The sequence below is a fragment of the Apteryx rowi genome, unplaced genomic scaffold, assembly GCF_003343035.1.
Source record: "Apteryx rowi isolate R43461 unplaced genomic scaffold, aptRow1 scaffold_780, whole genome shotgun sequence".
Taxonomy (NCBI): domain Eukaryota; kingdom Metazoa; phylum Chordata; class Aves; order Apterygiformes; family Apterygidae; genus Apteryx; species Apteryx rowi.
The window spans coordinates 109,468-136,464 of record NW_020451072.1 but is presented as its reverse complement, the minus strand read 5'-3'; the positions used below and the strand labels follow the sequence as shown (position 1 = coordinate 136,464).

The 26,997-nt window shown below is 37.9% G+C and overlaps 1 protein-coding gene across 1 annotated transcript in view; it reads left to right on the top strand.

Moving 5' to 3' along the window:
• LNPEP (leucyl and cystinyl aminopeptidase) overlaps window positions 1-26,997 on the top strand; it is a 43,189-nt gene that overhangs the window by 3,816 nt on the left and 12,376 nt on the right. Inside the window, exons 3-11 of the mRNA XM_026088706.1 lie at window positions 3,091-3,229; window positions 8,824-8,955; window positions 11,454-11,574; window positions 12,261-12,415; window positions 12,762-12,875; window positions 15,025-15,156; window positions 17,952-18,083; window positions 20,689-20,849; window positions 22,521-22,609. Of these exons, the coding sequence (XP_025944491.1) occupies window positions 3,091-3,229; window positions 8,824-8,955; window positions 11,454-11,574; window positions 12,261-12,415; window positions 12,762-12,875; window positions 15,025-15,156; window positions 17,952-18,083; window positions 20,689-20,849; window positions 22,521-22,609 (1,175 nt within the window). The remainder of the gene's footprint in view (window positions 1-3,090; window positions 3,230-8,823; window positions 8,956-11,453; window positions 11,575-12,260; window positions 12,416-12,761; window positions 12,876-15,024; window positions 15,157-17,951; window positions 18,084-20,688; window positions 20,850-22,520; window positions 22,610-26,997) is intronic.

Here is a 26,997-nt window from a genome sequence, read left to right as displayed (position 1 = left end):
AAAAAAAAAAAAAAAAAAGGAGGGGGGAGGAATGTGACACTGAGGAAGAAGCAAGAAAAAAGTGTTATCAACATTACAAATTTCTGCTACCAGAGTGAGTTTGTGTGAAAATGCCCAAAGCATTAATAAGTAGATTTTGTTCCCTGAAAAGGGAATGCAGAATTTAGTATTATTCATCACCAGCCTGACCTTTTACAAATTGACAATATAGGCTTGAAATTATCTTCTGGAGAGAGCATCACACTGGGGTTTTATTTATTTTCACTGTCTTAAAACAAGACTGTTCATTGAGCTGTTACTAGCTTTTTCTGTGAGACTCCATGAAAAATAAAGCAGAAGTGTGGGAAAATTGGTCATAACTTTTTCTCTCTCTCCATTGAGATCTAATTACTATATTCCATTTGTGCTTGGATTATTCAGGTCCCTCAAAGATACCTCATCTTTAAAAAATAAATAAATAAGCTACTTGGTGGAAAGATGATTTCCTATACCTTTAGRAAGGTGCCCAGTATAAGGAAGAAGTATTCCTATTACTTTATTCTTTTAAAATAAAAGTGCAGCAAACCTTACTTTAGATTCAGAAGGCCTCTCTCTAAGCACTACTAACAAGAGACTTTTAAACCAAAAGGCAAATATCTTTTCTAAAATCTACTTACAGTTTACCTTTAAAGTTTTCCTTGAATAGATCAAGTGCTTCTATGACATGCTGCTGAAGCATAGAAAAAGTTTGCACATATTTGGAAACAACTGGTGCTGCTAAAAAAACTGGTGTGTTCAGAGGARCTGTAGAGCATAACCTGGTTCTTAAAGTGATCAGTAACTGAGATAAAGTAGAAACTCTTCCCTCCTACGTGTTTGTGTTCGTCCTTACATGATGTAGTCTGGGGGGCTTCCCCCACTCCCACCCCCCCAAGGGATCAAGCATTTAAAGAAAGAAATTTGGGTTGAAAGATTACTGATCTGTTCAGTTTGCCTGTGTCTGACTGATGAATAAGAATCTGTCTTATTGAGGTGCAAACACAGGTGACTATTCAGGAAGAAAATGCTTTCCATAAGCCTCTTATGAAAAAGTTGTTCCTGAGCATACAGTAAAATGTTCTAGTGTATGCCTGATGATGGGGAATAATTGCTTGTCATTTGGGAAATCATTGATAACCTTGTTACTCTGGCATTATAAAGAAAATGCCAAAGGTTGTCTGGCTGTCATGGGAATGCTTCTGATGATAAAGAATCACAAGGGGTAGATTGCATCAGAAGAACATTACCACAAGATGAAATGAATTGTCCTCGGAGCTAAGTAGCTTATCACAAACATTACAAGACATGCATTACCATGAAATATGAAGACAAATGAGAGTAAGAGTTCTTGCAGTAAGAGTCCAGAAGGCAAAAAGCACTTAAAGCATTTTTAAATATCTTTTTTGTTTGTTTGTTTTAGTTTCCATATTTCTTCCTAGTCTAATGTAGCTGAAGCTTTAAGTTTTTTTCCTTGTATTTACTATAGTAGAAAGAGGGTGTGTAAGTGTGGGCAGAGATAAAAGATGATCTGTCTGTGGGGGCTGTGTGTGTTTGTGGTTTGGTTCCCCTTCAGTGCAGCAATACCTACTTCTTTTATTCAGGGAGAGGATGTAGTACACCCTTTAACTTGTGTATTTTTTTAGTAAATCCTCTTCAGATAATTTTTTTGCTTATACCAGCATGTTCGTTGCCTTGCCTGCCCCTTTTTATTTCCCGGGACTTTGTATACTTAATGTCAGTGATTTTAGAAATACAGTCTATTACGAGGGCATCTGTTTTTATTACATTTTGAAGTAAAACTTGAGCTATCAAGTTGCTATTGCAACTTGAAAAAGATTTTCTTATAGACTAGTCTCTCTTTTCTTTTTGAAGGATTTTTTTGCATTGCAACAAAAGTAGTAAAATCTGTCTCAAGATGACTCACTATTGCCAGATGCAAGTGTTTAAAAAAAAAAAAAAAAGGCACAAAGTTGAGCCCTATTTATATTTTTATGCAAAAGGGTTCCTTGCTTTTTTCCCCTTTTGTAAAAACTCAGGCTAAAAGAAAAAAATGTGAAACTTGCGACACCAACTACAAGACTGTTGGTGAGAGGGGAAGAAAAGAGTAAGAAGTCGAAAGCAGAAATGGAGGCAAATCTTAGGCATAGGCAGGAACATGACTCCTCAGAAAAGCTGTAGGTCCAAAAGTGTTGGAGTGAAAATCTGGAAAAAGTTCTTGCTCTCCACAGGGCAAAAAGAAAAGCTGTGTGGGGAGGAAACAACAACAACAACTTGTGGATAGTTTAGCGGTAGGTTTTAAAAAACCCCAGCAATTGGAACTGCTATTCTCTCCGCTATTTAGCCCTTATTTAGACTTGAATGGGCAAACTTCTTGTTGCCCTCCCAGGGTTGTCTTGTAGAATTCAGCTCAAAGATGCCTTCTAGGAAAAGCCATAATTTCTGCAGCTAGTTCATATCAAAATACTCAAGAGGAGGAGGGAACATGCACCTCTGGGAGACAAATGATGTGCTCCTCTGATAAAACTAGCTGTTGGATCAAAGGCAGACAAATGTGTGGACTTGCACAGCATCCATCTACTAGCCAGCAAAGGGAGCAGGGAGATGGTCAGATGAATTGTGGGAGCAGCTGCAGAAGAAGGCTCAATGTTTAGGTGCAGAAGTTTCCCTGTGTCTTCTCTGCCACTGAGATTTCAAGACTTTCATTTAGTGGGCATGTCTACTAAATGAATTTTTCAGTTTGCTGTGTTTTGTCCCTTCTTACTGTGGGACTTGCAGCTGATTGGCTTATATTTTGGTGACTGTTTTGTGATTGTGGTGTTCCAGGTATAAGCTAAGAAAGCAAAAAACAGCCAAGCAGATGAACCCTCAAATAAACAATTGATTTTAAAAAACCTTTTATTTATAATTCTAATGAAACAGTCTAACTGGACCAACCCAATCATCTGCCATAGRAAAACTTCTGCCATATCAGACTCAAGTTTTTGCAGAAAAATGACTGTTCTATACTGTACAGGAACTGACATTTCTCCTTTTCATAATTTTTAACTTGCTCTTCTTTGCTCTCTTCATTAGGTGGTTTGCAGCGACTCAGTTTGAGCCTCTGGCAGCAAGGTCTGCTTTTCCATGCTTTGATGAACCCTCATTTAAAGCTACCTTTCTGATTAAGATCAAGAGAGATGAGCAACTTTCCACCCTGTCAAATATGCCAAAGGTACTTACTTTTGTGGAGGAATTTTAGTAGAGCTATCCTCTGTGTAATCGGTTTAAGTGCTTTTTATTATGTTTTTGTTGCGATGATGTCCAGCGGGTTGACTTGAGCAGGTAAGCTATAAACTGTATGACTTTTTATAAAGAGATGACTGTCCCTTCCTCAAGGGCTTGAACTAAGTAGCTTTATAGAGGAAACAACTGTTTAATACACTGCATAATGTAGGGATGATATTGTAGGCACAGTTGAATGGCTACAGGAGGGATTCCTGTTGCATATAAATGTATCACTGTTTATAAGTATTTTTGTTGTTGGCTGCATCAATCTTAAACGACTTATGATACTGTTTTGAGATTTCAGTGTCTGCTGATATTGCACATGTGCACAAGRCTGGAATATATCTATCAATAGTATGTGTACCCTAGGAACAATCTGTGAAAGGGGTGCCTGATCTGGAAGGATGTGCTTTTAAGCCTCAGCAAAAGGAAATAGGGTGTGAATAGGGACTCAACCCCAAAATTTGAATGAGGGGTCTGAAGTCCCATCAGCTAGACCCTTTCAGCCAAAATCTTGTAAGAGCATGTCTGCATTTTATGGTGACTATTAAGCCTTTGGAGATACCTTTATAGAAACCCAGTTTGTTTGGACAGTCTAGCAAGACTAACTCATTACCTATTCTGTCTCTGAATGAGGTCCCCTATCATCAAAAACATATCAGCATTTATCACCTGATAGAAACTCATTAATATTGGTATTAATCTAACCCGTAATGGAAAAAACTGCACACTTGGTGTTGGTGGAACATGTATGTATGCTGTGCAATTAGGGTTCCAGAAGGTTGTCTAAGGCTCAGGTGCTGATGTAGCTATCTTGTTTTTGAAAGTCAATCTAATAACTGTGCTCGTGTGAAATAATCTCTTGCTCATAGTGGGTGGATATGTAAGTTCATGGGTTTGTGGTCATTCTCAACCATTACTTTTACAGGATTGCAACACTGGTTTCCAGCCCTGAAAGTGTTTTATTTGCTGTTCTTTTCTTCACTGAAAGAATTGCAATGCAGACTTTGGACAACTCTCCTGTATTATGTAAACAAGGAAGGGCGCTAGCTCGCTTTCCTCTGCTGGGAGTTGGATGAGTGGCTTGAGGCAGCTTTCATAAAACAACTTTGTAGTTTTTCATCTGTAGAAGGCAAACAATGATTTACCGTTGCTGCATGTGTGAAGCAGACATTGCTGAACCAATTGCAAATAGTTGCTAAAAGTCTATCCCTTTCTTAAGCACACCTTCCACAAATGATGGGTCCTCTGAAAGACACGTTTGTCACCAAAAATAATTCTTTTTTCCTCTTCTGCTGCACCACCCTACCAGCATAAACTTCCATAGAAAGTCGCTCCATAGTTTGCTGCTACCGTAATCTTTGTATCTTCTGTATGCTCTCTTGCTCATGGACGTGATTATAAGGAAGAATACTCTGTGACAGTTTTTGTCCCTATTGGGTCAGACAGAATTATCTGATATACCCTTAACATCTAGCCCCTTGGCTGCCAGCTTGGCTGAGAATGACTGGCAGATGGAGTGGAGGGGAAAACAACCATCAGTTCTGCTTCAGCTGCGGTTGGCTAGCTAAGGAAATTGGTTGGGGTTAATTAAAGAGTCTTTGCTAAGCAGGGAAAATTTCATAAAGTTAAGTAGAAGATATTTATTGCAAGCTTCTGTTCCCAGATCCCACTGCTGCTCTAGGAAAGAGGGTGTCTGTCAGGGTCATTAGGTGCTACTATTTCATTTTACCTATCTTTAAAATCCACTGTGCTGTCCTTTAAATCACGTCTTCACTATGACTCTTTGCTTCCTTCTGGAGACTTCCCCTATTTAGGAATCCTTAATTCCTATTCAGAGGCTTGAAATAAGAGGCATTACCTGCCCGCTGTCTTTTAGTGTGTCTGTAAATGCCCAGTGTTGTTGGTAGTAGCCTTGTCCAGAAGAATATATAGCACTCACTATAGCAGCAGGCATACCTACTTCCTTGCCTTTCTGCCACCGTATGAGGTGGTACATCCCCTTCAACCTGCCTTCTTCGGTAAATGCTTTGTTTGGTCATTTAATCTAGTCGCTCCATCAGCTTCCCTATTTTCTCCCCTGAGTTCACTCAGATTTCACATCTTTTGCGCAAGGTGTTTGTGTAACTTTGTGTGGGCAGGAAGAAGTCATCTAGGGAACTAGTGCATTTGTTTGTGGCATCAGGCAAGGCTGTGAGAGTTCAGGTTGTATCTTCCTGTAAATTTGCAAGTGGGTCATCTGATGCAGTGCACGGTGAGTGTCGGCAGCTATGAGCAGCTGTTTCAGCCTTCCCAAGACAGTCTGCAGAGAAGCCACTTGGAGCTGAAGCTCTGTGTTGCCAAGAATTGTGGCTTGAATTCAGTGACTGGTTCAACAAACATGCCTGAAAGGGCAGCTCTGTATTTCTTTTTTTAGTGAATTTCTTGTCTAGTTGTCTGAGATTCATCCTGTGATTAATCTGGAACTAACTGGCTCCCGCAGCGCAGGGACATGTCAACTAACTCTGTGAAAGACAGACTGTTATTTGCCTTACTCTTGCATCCTCCCGTAACCGCTGCCTTGCATTCCCGGTCACACAAAGCACGCATCTGTGGGGCTCTGTGCTGAGGAGAGAGCTGCTCCCCACCCTATCTGTCCCTGCTCAGCTGGGAAGGCTGTTGCAGAGCAGCTGGCAGCTCTGTTGGTGCTGTCAGAGGGTACTAATGTTTTATACTTGACATATGTGCACGCCGCAAGGTGTCATCCACATGGAGAAAATCTGTTGAAGAGCTGCCTTTGCTATAAGATCATTAATGCATCTCTCTGCTCTTCCTCACCTCAGGACTCCATTTATATGCAAGTTTCTAGCTTTTCTTGCTGCAGAATAGCATTCCTTGCATAGCTCTTGCAATATTGTTTTCAAGGAGATGGAAAGCAATCTGAAAATGGAAATTTGGGAAATGTGACCTTGTAACCGTTCTCCTTGTAGTGAAAAATGGGATGTATTTGTGCCTTTTTATCATTTTAAACATTGATATTATGAATTTTCCCTATTGGCCACTTTAGCTATATAACTTACTGTTCCTGGACTGGAAAGAAAAACTGTTACTTCCCTTGGTTCCAGCATGGTGCCATACAATGAATCATTCTTCAAATGGTTTATGATGCTCTTGCATCATAAATTCCTTTTGAGATGACATGATGCCTCTTACGCCTCTCTTTTTGGCTTTTTCATTCCTGCCACTGTTTGTTGTACCATTTACGTTAGCTACAAATCTTCTTCCTCTTCTGCCTTGCATACTACATCTCTTCTGCTCAGCTACCTACATGTGCTATAGGCAGAAACTGCCGTGCTTCCTTCAAACTGAGATCCCTCCTACCTTCCTGTTTTGTTAGTCTTTTCCATCAAGTGGTTGTCACCTCCCTTGCTTGCATTCTCTGTCTTGTTGCATTTACTCCTGCTATCTGACCTTTCTCCTGATGTCCTGTTTGACCATTTTTTGTTTGCAGCATCTATTGAGAATTTTATGATATGTTTAAAAGCACATTAAAAATTATCATCTGCTCTTTTCCTGCCCCCCCCATCTCTGTTTTAAATTTGATTGTTCCCTTATCTGTGTGATTAATAAAGATTTGAAAAGCTTCCAGCTGTGGAACAAAGAAGAAATCAAAAAAGATGTTAACAGGAGTGAAACTGTATACTTAGTGCTGAGTATCAAACGCTAGTTCTCAATTCAAAGGAACAAGTCAGGTTTAATTAAAATTTAAGAAGTAATAAGAACATACTGAACAAGTGAATTAATGATTTTGCTAATGTGCAAACAGCAAATTGAAAACAATTACCTTGCACTTATCTGTGTTTATGCGCCAAGCAATTTTGTTATTTTTGTTGTTTCCCTCCCCTCAGCTCCTTATTATTTGATACTGTGTTATTCCTCCTTTTTGCTGAACTGACTCATGACTTCCAAACATGGAGTCTGTTAATGGGTTCAGAAGTGGTGCCTTTGGTGTTCTGCAATTTTTCAAGAAAACTGGCTTTCCCTTGCTTGTGAATTACAAAAAAATCTTTATTTTTGTGACTGTACAAAATAAAAAAAAAATTGGATTAAAAACTGTAGAGTATCTACAAGGGTGTCTGTAAAAGTATGCTTCCTCAATGACATTCCTTGTATCGGTGAGTTCTCTTGTAACAGTACTAATGCTTTATATACAAAATTTATTTTTCTTGGCGTGTTTTTATGATTAATTTCATGTTTGTCCCTGAACCTGCAAGTGCTCTTGCACTTGCTGAATTCTTACATTTTAGGCTTAGCCTGGATTGAGTGTTCTGTTAGGTAGCATGGTCTTCCAGTGCAATACTGTAGCTCTAAACAGGAGTGAGTTGATTCTTGGATGCATGAAGAAAGAAATATCAGATGTGAATGAGAGGATCATATTGTGCTGAAGTATAACATTGCTGAGATCATTACTAGGATAGGCCCACTTCTAAAAATAAATATTTACAGCTCTGTGGGGGGAGGGGGGGGAAAGAGTACAAGTTCTCCTGTAATAGCTGCAGGTCTTGGGAACGCTATGCTGGATTAGAGACTTAAGAAGATCAGGCCTTTTAGTTTATCCATGAGAAGGTTAAAGGGTGAACTTCATCGTAGTCTATAAATACCTACATGGGCAGGAGATCTCAGAAGCAGGTCTTCAACTAGCATGTACACAGCTAGTATGGCAGAATATAGAGGCTGAGTCAAATTCAGGCTAGAAGTAAGTTGTGTGTGTTCTTGAATTTGAGTTTTGGAGGTTTTTATTATTATTTGTTAATGAGAATAACTGACTTTGGAAACCATTTATCTACAGCCACAGTAGGTAGATTCTCTCTCTTTTATGAAGGAGAAGCTGTAGTAAAGACATCAGTTACAGATTTGCTGAAGGAGTTCAAGAATGAAATTCAGTGCATGTACAAAGAAAGGGTGATATTAGGCTCATATACAGAGATCAGGCTAGGTAATTATACTGGTCTGTTCAGGCCTAAAAATCTATTCCTCTTTCAGTGTGGCAGCTGAATGTTTCACAGCAGTTGAATGTTGATCATTTTTGATCTAAAATGATCTTGTCTAAAAATAACTTTTTTATTTTTTTATTCATGCATTTTTATTTGAGTAGAACTGCTTTCTGGGAACAAATGATTCATTTATGAAGTTCCAGAAAGCATGTGGGGGCTTTTATATTGGGGGCTTTAAGTGTGAACTAAAAGAGATGCAGTGTTTCCTCTGCAGCAATGCAGTCGTCTAGTAATACTGCATAATAAAGGCTTGACAAGTACGTTTGGGGTAAGTAGGCTTAAATGTTCTAGGTCTCCTCAAGTTATTAAACTATGAGTAATTTAGATGTGGGTTGTGGGTCTTGTCTATCCTGTTGAATCATAAGCAAACTTCCAGAACATCTTTACTTTTTGGTTATAAGCTGTTGCTAGCCACTTGTGAAGTAATTCTGTAACTTACCACTGACTGCTTGCATGTCTTAGTTTTCTGTTGCCTGCAATAGTAACAATATTTTCCTTTTACCTGCAGAAAGCCACTACTCCTGTGACAAATGGAATTGTTCAAGATGAGTTTTTTGGGAGTTTGAAGATGAGCACCTACTTGGTAGCCTTCATTGTCGCAGACTTGAAAAACATCAGCAGGGAAAGTAATGGGACTCTGGTATGTTTGTTCCCCTCAAAGTTCCCTCTCAAAAAAAAGCCTGCCCCTGAAAGCCTACATGCCATTTATGTCATAAAATCCTTCTTACCATGTGTTCCAGCAGTGCTGCAAATATGCTCCTCTTGATCCTCAGAAGCCTGTTAGCTACATCTAGCACCCCCCATCCCCCGAAATGTTCTGCAGTAGAACAAATTCAGACCAACTTTAAGTCTGTATTTAGTCACTTGAATACAATGGTTTAATTATTTTGTGTTTTGTTTTATGTTCCTGCCCCCACCAAAGTTCTGAGATCTAACAATTGTTCTAGTTTCATCTTCGCCCTTTACAGGGATTTGGTCTGCAGGGTCAGTGAGCAGTTCCTGCAATGGATGCAATTACAGTAAATAAATAAATAATATGGTAATACTGAGAGATCCTCCTTAATCTTATAAGAGGTGCAAGAGTTTCGCGTGAGCAGTGATTTTCATGGCTGTAGCAGGAACTGCCCCTTTGTGGTGATATGTGGGAAGTGTCAGCACCTGCCTAGAAAAAGCCAGTAGGGTTAGCACTAAGAGAGACTCAGATGAAGAGGAAGCTCTTTTCAAAAGCAGTACTGAGCATTGTTATCTTCTAGGCTAGCAAAGTAATATCATGGTCTGTCTAAATCTCTTTAATCTAACATACAGAGGTAAAGATACTGGGTTTGTATCAATACACTTTCCTTCTGACTTAGACAAGTAATTCTAGTTATAGCTTAGTAAGATGGAATTTATTTAGTCTAGCTTGAAGAACTGCATTCCCCCCCCCCCATACCCTCCCTTGTGACTGCTATTCAGCTCTTTAATTAAATTCTTTTCTTTTCTGGCAAAAGCATTTAGTCTGTCCTTTACCAGGGAGAATATTAACAAGTGTACTAAAAGTTTCATGTTTGCAGAGAGCCTGAAATGACTGTCTTTGTGGTATGCTCTTCTGTGTTCCTAATAGTGAGTTTAACTTGCATGGATTGTTAGCATTTTCATGTCAGTATTTTAGAAGTATTTTATGGCAGAGCAAAGCTTGTAAGAGGGGAGAGGAAGACTGAATGATGTATTCTGACTGAGGGAAGGTGGTTCTTGCGTATGCTCCTCCCTTCATTCTGACCACTAGAAGCAATAAAAGACTAGGAGAATCATGTGGGTTTCTGAGCCCTCTAGACTTAACCAAGCTAGAGAAGTCCGGCAGAGCTTACACGGCACCCAGGCATAAGGGATCTGCCAATGTATAGGAGCGCTTATCAGCTTAAGGAGAGAAAGCGCAAGAATGTTCATAGCAAGTCAGGCCAAAGTCTAGGTTGTGGGATGTTCTGCTGCCAACAGTGGGTAGTAGGCCTGGGAGACTATAAGAAGAGGGCAGGCATATAATGATGTTTTTCTGGAGATGTGGTCTGAACTTCCAGCAATTTGTGGCCTGTAGAGCCAAAGAATCTGAACTAACCAGCTCACATAAAATAAGCTTATTGTCATGGATGTTATAATGACAAGCTCAAACTTGGAGTGTGTAAAGTTGCTTTGTGTTCATAACGTAATGAATTTTTTTCCAGACCCCAAAAGATCCCAGATGGTGTTTTTTTGTTTTGAACTTAAAATTTGCAGCTGATAAGGTTTTGTACTTTCAGCAACACTAGATTAAATCTCTAGTGGTATGTGCTTGGTTCTGATCTGCTCAAAAGTTAAAAGGGCACCCTATCCGTCTATCTGAAATGTTGTTTGTTCCCTGATTCATAGCCTAGCAAGAGGGGCCAAATGAAGGGTTTTTTGTTAGTGGTTTTGTTGATTTGTGTGTGTGTGTGTGTGTGTGTGTGTGTGTGTGTGTGTGTGTTAGAGCTGAAAATATAAAGGGGAACAGAAAAATTAGTCTCAACATTTTTTGTGTATGAAAAGACATCCTAAATCTGGATGAACAGGGATCTTGTAACCTAATCAAAGTTCTTAATTGGTGTAGCTACCTTGGCATGAATGGAGGGAAACCTTGAATTCTCAATTTTTATGAAAGCTTCTTACACTGAATCCAATGTAGCCCCTACCTTAGGGGAATGGATGAACTTGGTGCAAATCATTAGTTCTTGAGTGATTTTCTTGCAGATGGTATTAGTGTGGTCATAGTGATAGCTGAAAAATACAAATGAGTCAAGGTTTGCAGGGAGGATCAGTTGTTARCTCATGGGGCGTGGAAGGGGAAATAGATGAATTTCTGCTTGTGCAAACCTTTCTTGAAGACTCTCCTAAAGGTGTCATAAAACAGCCGATAACCTTGCACTGTCGTTGGCTACACTTCTGTTAATTGGATAGTCTGTATGTTCTGTATGTAGCAAAACCCTTCAAAGACAACCAGATAATCAGTGTTTGTAACTTAGGTGTGTCCCAAAAGTGTGGCCCAGAACTTGGTCCTGTCTATTGCGGGGAGTTCTGCCTGCTTCTCTTTTACTTCTAGAGCTTTTGTGGCTGTACATTTTGAAATATTTTCTTTTCTGTTTGGACTAGGTATCCATCTATGCCATACCACAGCATCTAAACCAAGTTGGATATGCTCTAAACACAGCAGTGAAGCTTCTGGAATTTTATCAAAAGTACTTTTTAATAAATTATCCTCTTGAAAAATTAGGTAAGGCCTTTCTGAACTTTCCTTTTTTGTTGTTTTTTAAAAAAGGAAACCGTAATCAACTCTGACAAATACAGGGAAATTTTCCTTTTTTTAAGGTGTGCTAAAAAGATAGAAAGCATAAAACATCTCTGAAATAAGGGTCCCCAAAAATTATTTTAAAAATTGACAAAACGTTTGACTGAGCAGGAGTGTTAAGTGGTTCCCAAGCTGGAAAATTGTGAGCTTTTTGACTTCAGATTGTTTAGACTTTTCTGTGACATCAAAGGAAGAGTTCAGTGTCCTTTTAAATGTGATGTGCTTGGATAAGGAGCTACAAAACTCCCAGTATGTGAGGCATGCGCASCTGTCTGTTATCTGCAACCTGACTTTTCTGTGTGTCTGACTGCGAGAGTTCTTARATGCATTATTCTGAGACCACTGCCTTCAGTAGTAGCAGCAGCAATTCCTGGTTACTTGTGTCCATGCAGGATCTTTGAACAGGGTTTGCGTAGTGCTTTGAAGTTGTTTGTTGTAGAGTATTGCTAGAGAAACATGGCTATAAATCTACAGGGCARCTTCTGTGTTTGAAAATGAGCCACAGGATTTAAATAATGAGGTTTTTAGGGCAATAGGTAGACTTGAAATACCAAATTGCTTTAATTAACAATTTTCAACAATAATCATAGCCTCTTTCAAATCTTTTCCAGATCTGGTAGCTATTCCTGATTTTCAGTCAGGTGCTATGGAAAACTGGGGCTTGATCACCTTCCGAGAAACAACTCTCTTGTATGACAACAAAACCTCTTCAGTAAGGGATAAAAAGCTAATAACTGCAGTGATAGCTCATGAGCTGGCCCATCAGGTATTGGATCATTGGATCATTTGAATGCTTTTTAAAAAAATGGAGTCATTTTGCATTTTAATTCCCTTCCTGCCCTCGCTGTGACTATGGTGCATGTTATATCTGTTCAGAATGCTGCATGATCTCCAGTACAAAAGGCAGAGTGCAACTCTCTTACAATCTACATACTGAGGTGTTCATACAAAAGCATTGCTGTGGTTTTGACTGAACTCTTTTTTGGCACAAGATCCTTTATAAAGCTGGGGATGAATGGAGTGTCACTGTACTCATTTTGTTACTTCATCGATTTTAGTGAGAATGTATCCTATTTATGGAGAAAAAGGATTGTGTTTTTGGTCTGTCACAGTGGTTCGGCAATCTAGTAACTATGGAGTGGTGGAACGATCTTTGGCTAAATGAGGGATTTGCCACTTTCATGGAGTACTTTGCCATGGAGGAGATTTTTCCGGAATTACATTCAGTAAGTACTTCATATAACTAGACTTGTATCTTCGCTAAGATCTGTTTTTTAATACTGACCACAAAGGACTGATATTTATGAACTCACACTGAAATTTACTTTGTGCACCATTTAAATTATGCTATATTTCTTCTGCTTTTGCACTTTGATAATGCTGGAGGTAATAGTGTCTTTTTTTTTTTTTTTTGAATTTTAGTTTTTCTCTAATACTTCTAGTGAAGAGGTAACTAGAAATATGCAGAAGTAATCTGCGTGCCATCTTTCTTTGTTACGTAGCTAAAATAGTCTTTGCAAAATAATGGTCATTAAAAGCTGTGTCTGTGTACCAAATTATAACTTAATCTATGTACAGAAAGCCCAARCATGTTGTTGACCAAGTTTGTCAGTTTTCACTTTTCCTGGTAGACTTAGGCAGCACCAGAGATTACCAAATATTCCTGGAGTCATTCCTGTCTTGTCATCATCTTGGTACTTGCTTGTGTCTAAACCAGTTTGGGATTCAGAGACTGGGGGACCTGATCTAATAAYGTGTTATGGTCCCACCCATGGTTTCTGATAGCTTTGGATTACACTAATAGTACAAAGTACTAATGCCACAAGCGCTTCTCTTTATAAATGTGGTGGAAGGAAAAGGAAGCTTTTTGATATAATAACCTAATGGTGATTTAAAAACTTACTCAGGAACTGAGTGACCTAACTTCTCAGGCTCTGGATAACATGAGGGCTTCAAACATAATCTTTCACCACCAGGGAGAGGATATCCACTACTGTGGGTGGTAAAGCAACTCAATCATTGAATAAAGGCAGAGAAAGGAATACTGGTGGGACTAAAGGGAGAGGGCAGCGCACAGACTGAATTTGCCTCCTGGTATAAAGATAATTCTCTAGGATAGGACAGTTCTAGATTCTGCTTCCAGGACTGCTTATGCAGTTTGCATTAGAGAGTCACTAGATAAAAAGCCTAGGTGGTACAGCCTGTTTCCTGCATGCTGGATTGGACCCTTCTGAGCATCCTGGCTGCTTGTTAAGAGCTTTTCAGCATCGAGGCTCTTAATTCCCCCTAGTTATTGCGTAAGGAACCTGGGCTGGTAACTTGGATCTGTAAATTTCTTTCTCAGAGCTGGGTGTTCCAAAAGCTTGTTCATTTGGCCTGTTTGTTATTGTGTTCGTGCCTGCCTGAAAGTGTGGTTATGTAGCTGTTCTTCTTGTTGCGCACATACATAGTGAGGGGAGGACACACAATTAGTCTGCTATTTAAGAAGCACGCATTTGTCATACAGTGTGTGTGTGCTTCATTCTGAACTGCCTGACAGCTGCCTTCACCTACATCTAATTTCACCACATGGTGGTGCCAAATAGTGTTTTATTAAAAGTAAAAATTCACTCAGAACTTCTGCATTCAAAGAAAATAGCTTTAAAATGTTAACCTTTTAAAAGAGCATCTTGATTGTCTTATGCTGGTGTGTGGTGTTTTTGGGAGGCGGGGTGGAGGGCCTGGGGGTTCCTGTAAGATGGTAAGATCCATTCCTACTTTGCAGAAACTGTACAGAGAAGTATGCGCTCAATTCTTGATGAAATGTACAACATATTAACTTCAAATGTCTTCATCCTAGAAGGAAAGACAGAAGAAACTTTGGTACTAGGATCATTAGATAAGACAGTGTTTACATTCACACAAATATCATTATATAGTCAATAATTTCACTGCAGGCTTCACTTTTTAGCATTAAAAGAATGACTACTTTAGTATGCTTTATAATCCTTGTCTCCCATAAATGAACTGAAAACATTTTGTGCCAAATCTGAAATTTGGCAGATTGCTTTTTTATTAGCTAAATGTATTTTCTCTAATGCTGAAGATATTTTTAGCTGAGACAAGAGCTTAAGGATCTGGGTTACAGTGCAAACTCAAGATTGAGATACCACTGCTAAAATCTGGCAGGGCGAGAGTAGATTTCGCAAGTGGTACCCTGACAATACTTTTGCTGCCTTCATTGGCAGGATGGTTAGCACGGCTTTCCTAAGAGAATGACAGATGAGCAGACTGCTGTATCAGATTAGTGGAAGAGGAGGACAAAGACAGGTTTTATTGTTCTTCTTGCCATGTATGTTCTAGCTTCTCAGATACTTGTAAATGTTTCACTTCTAGGATGAAGATTTCCTAAATCTAATTTTCAAGGCTATGATGAAGGATTCCTTGAACTCTTCACATCCAATCTCTTCGGCTGTTCAGTCTTCACAACAGATTGAAGAAATGTTTGACGCACTTTCTTATATAAAGGTAACTTCAAAAAAATATTTGGAAAGTGATTAGCCATAGTAAACATGGATGTGGGATTGTGAGTAAGTAGGCATATACTGACAGTCATTTGGGGGTATTTTACACGTAGCACAAACAGTCTCATTCCCAAGGATATTTCAATAATGGTTCTGAGCAGCTACATAATTTTTCATTAGGAGAAGATTATATGTATGTATCTGTGTCCTTATATAATATTCTTCTGCTTGGTGCATGCCTCAGCACAAAAATAAAGTACTCCTGAAAACACAAAAAGGGACACAGTGGGCAAAACAAAATGTCCAACTAGCCATATATTCTGTCTTTGATAGCAGACTCTAACAGGTGCTTAAGAAAAGAGTAACAAAAAGTCACATATCAAAACAATCTTTCCTCTTTATAGTCCCTGCTTTTAAAAATAAATATTCTTGAGACTTCCTGAGGTGGAAATTTGCATCTGGAATTTCACAATTTGACAGCATACGTGGTTTTCTGCAACTTGATTATATCTATTTCCAGTGTGTAGTGAGGTTTGTGCATGAAGTTTCTTTTTAAAGCTTCGCTGTGTCTTACTCAGAAAAACATGATGAGTGCAAATACTTCTATTTGCCAAATCTTTACTTGTATCGTCTCAGTCTTTAGATACTGTATCCTATGCTTTTGGTAATATTGGAGGAAAGCCTTTTCTCTCTTCTGGGTTAGCTCTCATTTTTTTCATGCTGTTTATATGTTTGTATTGTCATCTAATAAGAAACCTTGGGGACAGCAACTGCTCCCTTGAAAACAGTTAATGCTGCATCTTCCTCTGCTCTGTGCAAGGCAGCTCCCCCAGCTGTTTTGGTTTGTCTCCTCCCCTTTTTCTTGCGAGACTTAACAGTTCAACATGTTGTCTGGCATTGCTCGGTAGTCTGAGAAGCTGAATGGAGTCCTTATGGTTGTGGCATGCTACTTTTCTCTTGTTCTATTTTCTGAACTACAAGAACAGAGCTGTGTGATTTTTTTTTTTTTTTTTTCTGCTTACCTTGGCTGTGAAATGGATTCGTTTTCAGTCCCTAAGCTGTACGTCAAAAGACATGACTTATTTCATGCTTCAAAGTGGTGGTTGCGGTCTCAACTAGTTCCCTTTTTGGGGGGCTTCTGGAAGCTACAAACTTTGCATGATTGTGCTTGTAGCAATGTAACTTCAGAGATAAATTTGTCACTCTTTGATCAAAACTATATAATTTCAATAGAAATATTCTAAAAGTGATTGGGCCAGAGTTGATTAGTAAAACATTACATTAGGACATTTCTACTAGTTTACTGCTACCAAATCTTTCATAAGGGTATCTAYGTGCACCTTCTGGATGGAGACATAACAACCTAGATCTTTGAATTTAGGAGCTAACCAAAGAAGTTTTGACCTTGCGCCGTAAGAAAAGAGTTTCTCTTTGCTCTTCTGTTCGTTTGAGAGGCTTTCGTTGCATTGTTTTTTCATTCATGTATGTCGTCATTGTATTCTGCAACTCTTGGCCCTGTATCTTAGCTAATGCTCTTGGCAATTTGAGTGGGAAGACACTCGCAACGTAGTCCCTAATCAGCTAATGGGGACTGTTACCGAATTTCAGTTTGCTTTGTTTTTACTCTACCACCAAGTGACACAGATGAATAGGTGGTCTCTACACTTTACTGCCCTGGAATAGAAATTGGTATACAAAATTATTTTAGCCTGGTTGTTTTGCAAAGTACGAATAACTAACGCTCAAGGGTGGAACAGCAATCCACCTGGTATAACAGTAGTGTTTGGGAGCATTTGGCAGTAAGTACTCCTGAGAAAACCAGAAAAAAGAACTGTAGCTTAAATATGCATGCATGCAAGAAAGGAAAGAATGTCCATATTCTTAAAGCTTGTAGTAAGGGGTATTCCTACCATTTCATGAGTAGATGAGATTAACATTGTTTAGGTGGACTTCGGTTGCATGCAAGATGTTACTTGAATTCCAAGACTTTAATTTGGAATCTGTGAAAACCATACATGCTCTCATGAAAATCTTGCCTTTAATGTTTTCTTAATCCTTTCTCAAAAACGTGTTTTAGTATCAGAAATGTAAAGTATACCTTTAAACTTTTTGAAGACTATGGCTGCTCATCTGCATTCAGTTGTACAGTGTGCAATTCTTCAGGCAATTTATTGATTAATGACTGTGATTGTAGAGTGTTTCTGGAGAAGGACAGTGACTTTCAACTATGTTTACACATTCCTGGCTACTTTGAAACTGGAACTAAAGATAACATTCAGTATTTTGCAGAATTAGCTACTTAATATGGTTGCACAATAAAACATGCGTGTATTTAAACACTGTCAAAATGCAGTACTTCTTTGAATTCCAGCTTACTAATGTATCTCCCCCCTGCCGATGGTTTTAGTTTTTTGATTTAGTTGCAAAACATACAACTATCAAACACCATGTCTCACAGTGCAGTTCCATACCATACAGATGATTATTGCTAATGAAATATGACAGCCAGCAGAGAGACTTCAGTAAGAAAGCAATATATTTTAGATGATGTTAATTAGAAAAAAATTCCAAACTATTAGCTTTTTTTAATAGCTGTGTTTGGAGCTTTTGAGATATTCAAAAATATCTTTCCCAAAGCAACTGGGTGTTAAGATAATTATTCAGATGGTATTGTTTGGGATAAAATCTACCAACTTCTGAGTTACTCTTGTACTGTGACAGTGCCATAGTTTGTATATACTTCAGCAAATTCTGTAACTTCCCTTTAATTTACTTCCCCCCCCCCCCTTTCTCCCCAAGGGGGCTTCACTTCTGTTGATGCTGAAGCACTATCTCACTAAGGATGTTTTCCAAGCCGGCGTTGAGGTATATCTGCGTAATCACAGCTATGGATCCACCAAGAGTGATGACTTGTGGGACAGCATGAATGAGGTATCCATCTTTGATATACTGCTCTTGTTTTTTACATATGTGTTGTGGATTTTGATTTATTCCCTTGTTCATAAAGAAAATAAGATAACACACTGCAGATAGATACTTCAGTGTTTTTGCTCGTGCCAGTTCTGAGTTCCATCATACAGATATGAAGATTCTTGTAGCTTCTAGAATTCCATTCAGTAGCATCCTAAAACCTCTTGGAAGTGGATATGTGCTACCATATCTATCGTGTGGGCACATGTCAGCACCTCTAGAGTTCTGTTGTTAGTGTGTTAGGACTGGAATAAAACTACTCATCTTAAACACAGAACCAAACTTTGCTTCTATACGAAAGCTGAATCCAAATTCCTTAGACAGTATTTACATCTTGGGATGCTCACTACTTGTGTAACTTTGTTTCAGCCATGGCCTCTGTTTCAATGAGTGGAGTTGGAATTGTAGGAAAATGGACCGTCAGGGACTATTGAGTCCAGCAGCTCTCAAATGGGAAGGAAGGCAAGAGGCTGTGTTGGAGTAAAGTGTGTGTTCTAGTCTCCCTTATAGCAATTAAATCATTAGTATTATCATGGATTAAGACATTTGGTTTCCTTTTAGGTTGTTTTCCATCTTTATTGTAATAGTAAAAATACATGATACTCAACAATTCGACTGGGTCTTCTTCCTTTTGTTCATATTATTTAGGACAAAACTGAATGTGTTTGAAAATTTCAATAATAAAAACAGCCTTTTCTTTGATCATAGATTTTGCTGTCTGTAGAGCAAAATCCATAATCCATTTCGTAAGTCTTACCTCCCAGAGAAGTTGGGAGAAGTCATAATTGGAGGGGAGATGAGAAACTTGCAGCAGCATTAAAAGAAAAATCTATAACACAGCAAATAAGCTTTCTGTCCACCTCATCTGGAAGGAAGGAGAGTGAAATAATTCTCATGTGTTTTGTCCTGCTTTCATTGAAGCCAGGAGCTGCTTTGGTGTTAAGATATGTCAATAAAATCAATTATTGCTGTGGTAAAAATATAAGCCTGTCATTTCTAATAGGATTAGTTTGATTAGCTGACTTGGAAAATTTTCTGTTTTTGAATGAAATGATTTCAGTGGCACTAACTCCAAGTTTACTCGTGTGGAGCTAGGCTCTATATAGATTAGAAACAAATCTTTCTGTCTGTCTTTGTGGCTCAAAATTTTAACACAGAAAGACTGAGATGTAAAACAGACAAGTAGACTAGATGCAGGTATCGGAATTGATTAGTTTTATGGTGTCTTTACATTCCTCTCATCTTCTTTTAGTATTATTTTTATTTCTTGGCTGATTGGCATTGACCTTATAGTGTTCCTGGTGGTTTCAAAATATACTGGGAAGGAAAGAAAAAGGTAATGATAAAGGAAAGTGAGAGGAGTTAAACTGTTCGGTATATCTTGGGCAATTTATAAAGGGGTTACATAATGTAGTTGCCTTTGATAACAAGAGTCTCATTTTGGTGACCCAGTGCAGTATATCGGAGGTGGTCAGAGGAAGAGGATTTAGCCAGATTCCGAAAACCTGCAGCTTTCAGATTTTTATAACTTCTAAACTTTTAAAGAGAATTGCTTCCCTGGAATTGAAAACCCTATTTAAGGTTGTGTGTGTGCACTTTGTGTGTGTGCACTTTGTGTGTGTGCACTTTGTGTGTGTGCACTTTGTGTGTGTGCACTTTGTGTGTGTGCATGTCATTCTGTATGTAAATACTGTAGTCCTTTACCATGAAGGTAAACCACACATGTTATTGTAGGCTTGGACAGGGAACTTGAATTCAATTCACTGGGCCACGAGATGCTGACGAGAGCAACTAGAGAAGGACATGGGGTGGGTTGGTACAAAAGTGTATGTAACTTGAATAATGATGTGTTAATTTCCTTATGTTCCTGTTAAGTCCACCTAAAATGCATGTTTTGTAAGTAAAAGGACATCCTGCCTTTTGAAGGTCAGATGGTCATCTCTGTTAGTAAAGTGGCAGTGATGTATAGACATTATAAAGTACATGCCTATCAGTGTGGATGCGGTTGTACACATGGTTACGAAAGGATTAGAGGGAGGTTGGGGGTTAAGCTATATAAAGGCTGGTAAGTGGGATGAAAAAAAACCCAATATGAGAGAGTATTTAATACAAAGAAGTTTAGCTCTTTGTAAAACTTCTTCATTTCAATTCAATTTCTAACATTCATAATATAATAAATATTCTCTAACCTGAAACACCCAGGTAATACCAACAAAGAAAGAGAAAAGGGCCTGGGTGGAGGGGAGAGAATGTGCACTTAACATGACTTTCTCTTCTGTAATGTTCTCTGCTCTATTTTTGCAACATACCAGTTTTACATAACTGATGTTTCCATATTTTTCTTTCCACTGCTTGGCTGGGATTCCTTCTACTTAAGAAAATAACCAAATTTACAAGCTCAGTGTCAAAGTGACTCTCTACAGGTGCTGAATCCTTCTACTACTTACCTGACAAGCTAAGAAGGGAGATTTAAAAATGGTTATTCTTCATTTGCCACCACCTTGTTATGGAGAGTGATTTTTTTTATTTCTTTTTTAATTTAATTTTATTTATTTTTACTATCTAGATTACCAATGGGACACTAGATGTAAAAAAGTTAATGAAAACATGGATTCTGCATAAAGGATTTCCTTTAGTGACTGTTGTTCGACAAGGAAAGAACATCTCAGTACAACAGGAGAAATTTTTGTATCGTGTGGAGCCAGAAAATTGGACATCAGATGCAAGGTTATTACCTTCTTATTACTTCCTATCCATTAAAATCTATCTGCAGATTTGTGTATCTTTCTCATTTGTGTTCAGGGGATCTAGTATTTTCTCTGAAGGTAGGCAGTAATAAAGAGAATGTAGCACAGGAATACAAACATCTAATATCTGCCTTGAAAAATAACTGATGATCCTTTCCACCTGGGCAATTGGTAAAACTCGGTGGGCTTGCCTCATAAATTGAATTTATTTACATACTTTCCTGAAGCTTTTAAATTTGATGTGATGAGTTGCAGTAACTAGTAGAATGAATTGTTCTGCTTTCTTAATATCAAAAGGCGAATCTCAGGTAAAGCTTTTTCTTTTAATTTCTGGAAGTTTTGTGTGGTTAATGCGAAACTGAAAGGAGGGTGGGTTGAAGAAGTCACAGTTGCAATGGGAAATACTATGAAGAAAAAAATAGCATATGACCTATTTTAGAGCCTCTGCTTATTTCTATCAATATTAAGTGTGCACTTTGGGCATTGCTGGATGAGAGTATAGAAGGCAGAATCAAAGCTTTCTTGGTTTAACGTTTTTAAAATAGCACTCATGCATGGTAATAGCTAAATATATGAGGGGTAATGTCCACTGTACCAAAGAATAAAGGGAGTTAGATAGGTAAACGCTGAAGAAGCAAAGATGAGGCAGTTGATAACTGCAAAACTGAATTTACTGCAGATTTGCCTAATATTATGAAACTTAACTATTTTGTAGCAAGCCGAAGTATGTAAGTTTGAATCCTTTGAGATATTATATTTTTATTTAGCTGTTTGAAATCTTGATGGGAACTGAAATCTTAATGGGAACTGAGTCCTTTGCATCATCTTATAGAATCAGATCTTAAAGGAATTTCCCTCTTGAAATGTTGGAGTTTACAGGGTTTTGTTTTATATTTGTTGTGGGGGAAAAAAAGTGATGTGTGGTTGAAAGGTTAGGGAAGAAAAGAAGGATTGTAAGGCTTAATTATTCTTCTGTTTCTAGTGGATGTCATTTTGGGGAGTGTGTGAAAATCTTTTGAAGAGTGTTCCATGTGAGTCATTCACAGACAAGGTCCATGTCAAAACTGGAATGCATATGTATAACTTGATCTCTCTCAAAATTATATTTTTTCTTAGTAGTCAAATTCTTGTCATTACAAGACAAGCTAGCATTTACTCTTCCAGCTTGCAGTTTGCTTGAGTCTGACTTGATGGAACCAATCAGTTATGGTTTCTATTAGCATGATTTGGAATTTTAGTCGTGTACTTCAATCAACATAAATCATAAAATAAAAAAACCCTGTAAAACTTCAACCAGGCAAAACATTGGATTGAGGTGAAAAGAATATTTGCTGAATAACTTACACAGCCAGAGATTTCCTGTCCATGTGACTTCAGACAACCTACTTAGAATGTTGGGACTGAAGAAGAAGTACTAAGAAACTCTTCTACCTCCCAAAGATGGTGGGAATAAAAAAAAATAATTGTTGCATGTGCTTCACTTAGATATTGTAATGATGTGAGTTTAGTATATACTTTATCATGTTACACAGTATGTAGTAGTTCTAGTGCTATTAATATATTAAAATGCTTAAACAGGGGGAAAAAAAAGTAACAAGACAAGTAGTAAGCTCTATATAATTTGTCAGTAAACATTTGCTTTCCTTTGCAGTTATCTGTGGCATATTCCTCTCACCTACATAACTAGTAACTGCAACTTTACCCATTGTACTAATGCATATTTACTGGACCGAAAGTCAGGTACGTGACTCAAAAGTAACTTGCTTTTTATAGGTTACTTATTGTTCTCGGCACACACTTAGGATATGAAGGCAAGGACATATATAATACAAAATAACTTCAGAGATTGTAACTGAGAACAATGCATTTTAGTTACTGTGGTAAGCTTGACAGCTTTAGACTTTCCATATATGCATAAGGCCAAAGCCAAATGTTGTTGGTAGTGTCATCAAACATCATCAGACAGCTGAGTGCCCGYAGCATCTTATGTACAAGTAAATGGCAGTAACTGGGACAGAAACACAGGTCTAGAATTCATAGGAGCCTGTACTCTTTGCCGCGTGACAGATTGYGTGCGTGCATTGAGAAGCCTGTCCTTTGGAGAGTGGGCAGGGGGAGAGTTGCTCAGCCAGTGTACTGAAACATGAGGAACTCATTTTACTCTGATATTATTTACTTTGTTTAATAGCATAAGAAAACAGTTAATCTGGAATAGATTTAAGTTTTTGAGAATGCTATTGTGGAACTCGAAACTCCTAGACCTTTTTCACATAAACTGTGGTTTTTCTGCAGTATCCAGTTTGAATCCTAAACAGCTAACCTGTGTGGATTTTTGTTTCGGTCCTGTTTTTTCTCTTCCCAAATCGATTAATTACTATACAGTTTTACTCAGTGTTGTGCTAAAATCATGTTGGCCATCTGTATTGGACCCACTGACATCAATAAGTTTTCAGTGTTTTATTAAAGCTGATGATCTGGCTCACTGTCATACATCTGCTGCTGTATCTTTTTCTCCCCAATTAAATTTACTATTCAGTGCATTTAACTGACACAATTATATTTAACTCATAAACATATCTGCCACATCTGCTGTTTGAAATAAAGCTATACAAAATTAAAATCAAATGTTTAGTGCTGGACTTGAGATTTTTACCGTTTGCTGAGTTCACAAACTTCCAGCCATCTAAAATGACTTTGGAAGCACTACAATTAAAGTAAATAATGTCATTTTATATCATTTTAACATTGCTTTTACAAAGTCTTCAAATTATTTTTGGCCTTTGTCATTTGAGCTGAAGGTTTAGAAAGACTTTTTATGGGTTATCAGAATGGAAAAACAGAGCTGTTTAATTGTATGAATTCTTGACTTTAGTTTTACTAATAGGTAAGTAACCTGATTTCTTTAGTGTTGTTTGACCTATAAACAGCTCTGCTGGTGGTCTTGTTTGTCATGTTAATTCCTCACTCACTGTAGGAACTTGAGTGTGGAGGATGCCAGAATAGGAGAGGTTGTACAGAAGACAGTTTGGGGTGGAATGGGATTGACAGAATATTTATTAAACCTTAATCGTATTGCAGGAGCTACAGATTGACATTTTTTGATAATAGTTATATAATCAACTGAAATGAAGAATTTTGTTTCCTTTATCTCAAAGCTTCTTTTCTTGCATTTAATTGTCTTTGGAACTAGAGCATGGCCTTTCATTCACTTAATGTCATCCCAGTTTCTCTGTCATGTGTCAGTGTTTGAATATTAAGTATTCATAGCCAGGTAAGCCAGTTTATACATATAAAAGTGTCACAGGGTATTCATGTGTTGCTATATTAACTTTAATTGCTGTAATTTATCTAGGTAGCCTGTCTCATGCAGTCAAAATACTGCTGTGAATGTCTGTAAATATTTTACGTGCATGTGCACGAACGCATGCAAATATGTATGTGCCCACAAGCACAGAGTCAAACACTATTTTGTAAGTTTATAACTGAAGAACTGTATCTTAAGCCTCTGCACAAATGCAGCAATTGTATCAAATTCTAAACATCATAAAATTTTATCAAGAAACAATTAAAATTAATGTAGGTGTAGAAGTCTCACATAAGTTTTGTTCTATAGAGATTTTCGTTTCAAAATAGCACTTATTTAAGAAAAAAAACGAATTATTTCAGTAATAAATGAAATTAAAATTGGTTTTGAAGTACAATGCAGCATAGCAAAAGGTATATACTGTTCCTCTTCACCATGCTGCTTATTCACTAAATTAATTACTAAGGGCCCCAATATCTGAGTCCTAAAAGCTTTTAAAAATATGGGTCTAAATGAAATCTAATCAATTTTACTAATTCTAAGATGACAACGGTCTTCCAAAGGTGGGAAGAGCTCAGTCTTGTAATTCAAAATTAGGCTTCAGCTGTGAAGTCTAATGAACAGCAAGCCTTAAATGTTTGGAAATCTTGTATTCAGTCAACTAAGACTATTTATTTATTTATTTATTTTTAAATTTATCTCCATTTTTTTTACAATGTTTCTTATTTTGTATTTTTATTTGGTATCCTTTAAAAAGTGAACACTGAAACAAGATTTTTATAATTTTCTTTCAGAAAGGCTTCTTTCTCCAAAGTAACTTCTTTTCCCCTGCCTGAAGGATTCCATAAAGTGGTGGTGCTTCTTCATGAATCTGAATATTCTAATGGGAAATGACTCCACCAGTGGGTTGTGGTTGTAGTTTGTTTCTCTCTCTCTGTCTTTCTTTTTCCTTTTTCCTTTTTTTTTTTCCTCCTTTTTCTCTGACCAGTTCTTCTCTATTTTTGGGTTCCTACCCTTTTTCTGAAACTTGTCTGGGACATGAGGTATGGCTACCTAAATGCTCTTAATCCTGAGACTGAGATGCATCTGTGCTCCTACTCTGACAGTCTTCTGGTTGAGTTCATTAGGAGGCAACAAGATAGGCAGCAGTGAACACAAGTTTTTCACTGATGGCAATTAGATCTTAACACAGCTAGTGGTGCCCTGCTTTTCACAAGGAACAGGTAATACAGCTTCTTGGAGAGAGCTGAGAATGATGTATTGACGTTGCTTGCCCTTCATGTGAACAGAATGTTGGTGTCCTCTGTTATATGATGGGAATACACCTGCTTATATGGCAACAGTTGTAAATAGTCACCAATATTGCCACCAAATCTGCATATATACTTCCATCACATAGCTGAGTGAATTTGTCGTGTAATTGATGCATGTTTCCTCATATGACAGAAGAAGACTTTTGAACCCTTGAAAGAGTAAACCACTGCCCACCAAAACATTCATTCAGCTCTTTCCTCATCCATACCAGAATAATATTTGGGAAAGAGAATAACGATGTGTAGGTAAAAGATGTTCTGGTCAGTCATTTCTTGCTGTTCTGGACTGAAACAAAGTATGTGTCCTGAGGCTTCCTTGCTGTTGGACTGTTGACATGTCATCTAAGGTTTGACAGTATTTTGTAGTGGACAAAGTTCCTTCCTCTTTGTGCCTGTATGTGGTGATGGCTCTTATCTCACAATTAAACTCATTCCCTTTGCCATAAGATCTTCTAGCCCTTTACCTTAGTACCGTATACATCATTTGTAGGATCTTAATAAAAAGGCAGCAGCCAAAGACTAAACAGTGTTGCAACTTAAATAGCTTCTTAGTGGGAGTCCTTCACTCAGACTTTGACCATTTTTCTTGAAGAAGGCTTTGTCTGAAAAAGCAGGCAATGGGCCACTTATGGACAACRTCAGACTTGTGTTCAGCAGTTCTAAATGGAAGTTAGCTCATAGCTTGATAATGCTACAATAATCCTGCATTCTTTACTGACTTTCTGTGATTCGATCGTATCTTATCACACAGTATGGTAAGCCTCAGAAATCTGTGTCACTCAAATAGTGTTAAATGTCTAGATTTTTATGCCCCTTTGGAAGGGTGATACTTAAGACAGTGTGTGCCCATTTAATATGAAAGCTCCTACTTACGAATTTACTTCTTACTAGTAATTCAGAATTCTTTATAACTTGCTTGTTCCTGCCCTTTCCTGCCACCTACCTCTTTAGTCTGAAAGCGTGCTTTCATTTTGAAACTTTCATAGTTTAGCCCTTCTCTGAATCACCTGCTGTATTACTCAGTGAGGTCTCTATTACATATGTGAGAAGCTTAGCTGTATTGAATAAACTACAACATGTAATTGCCTTGTGTGACTCGGGTGGTAGCTGAGTTGGTTCTTGAACTGTCTTTTGTGATTGCTGCCATACTTTAAGTAAGAAAACCTAAGTAACCTGGGTTTCTGCTGAAACGTAATGCCAGCCAATGGGAAATAGGTGCTCTGATTTCATTGAACAAGTTAACTATTGTGATGGAAAATTTGCTGAGGATATAGCCATCATTGTTTAAAAATATGCTGTTGCCATATTGCAAGTGCCTTCCAATTAAAACTTAACACATCAATAAAAAGTAGTGGAAACTGTTTCTTTTTTTTTTGCTTTTTTTTTTTTCTTTTAGTTTTTATTTCCCCTTCCTTCATCTAAAAATCACAGTGGCAAAATTAAGTTACTTAGCATACTTCCATACTTCCACAGTAGTATTTGATTAGCTAGGTTTGCCTTTTGTCTAATTG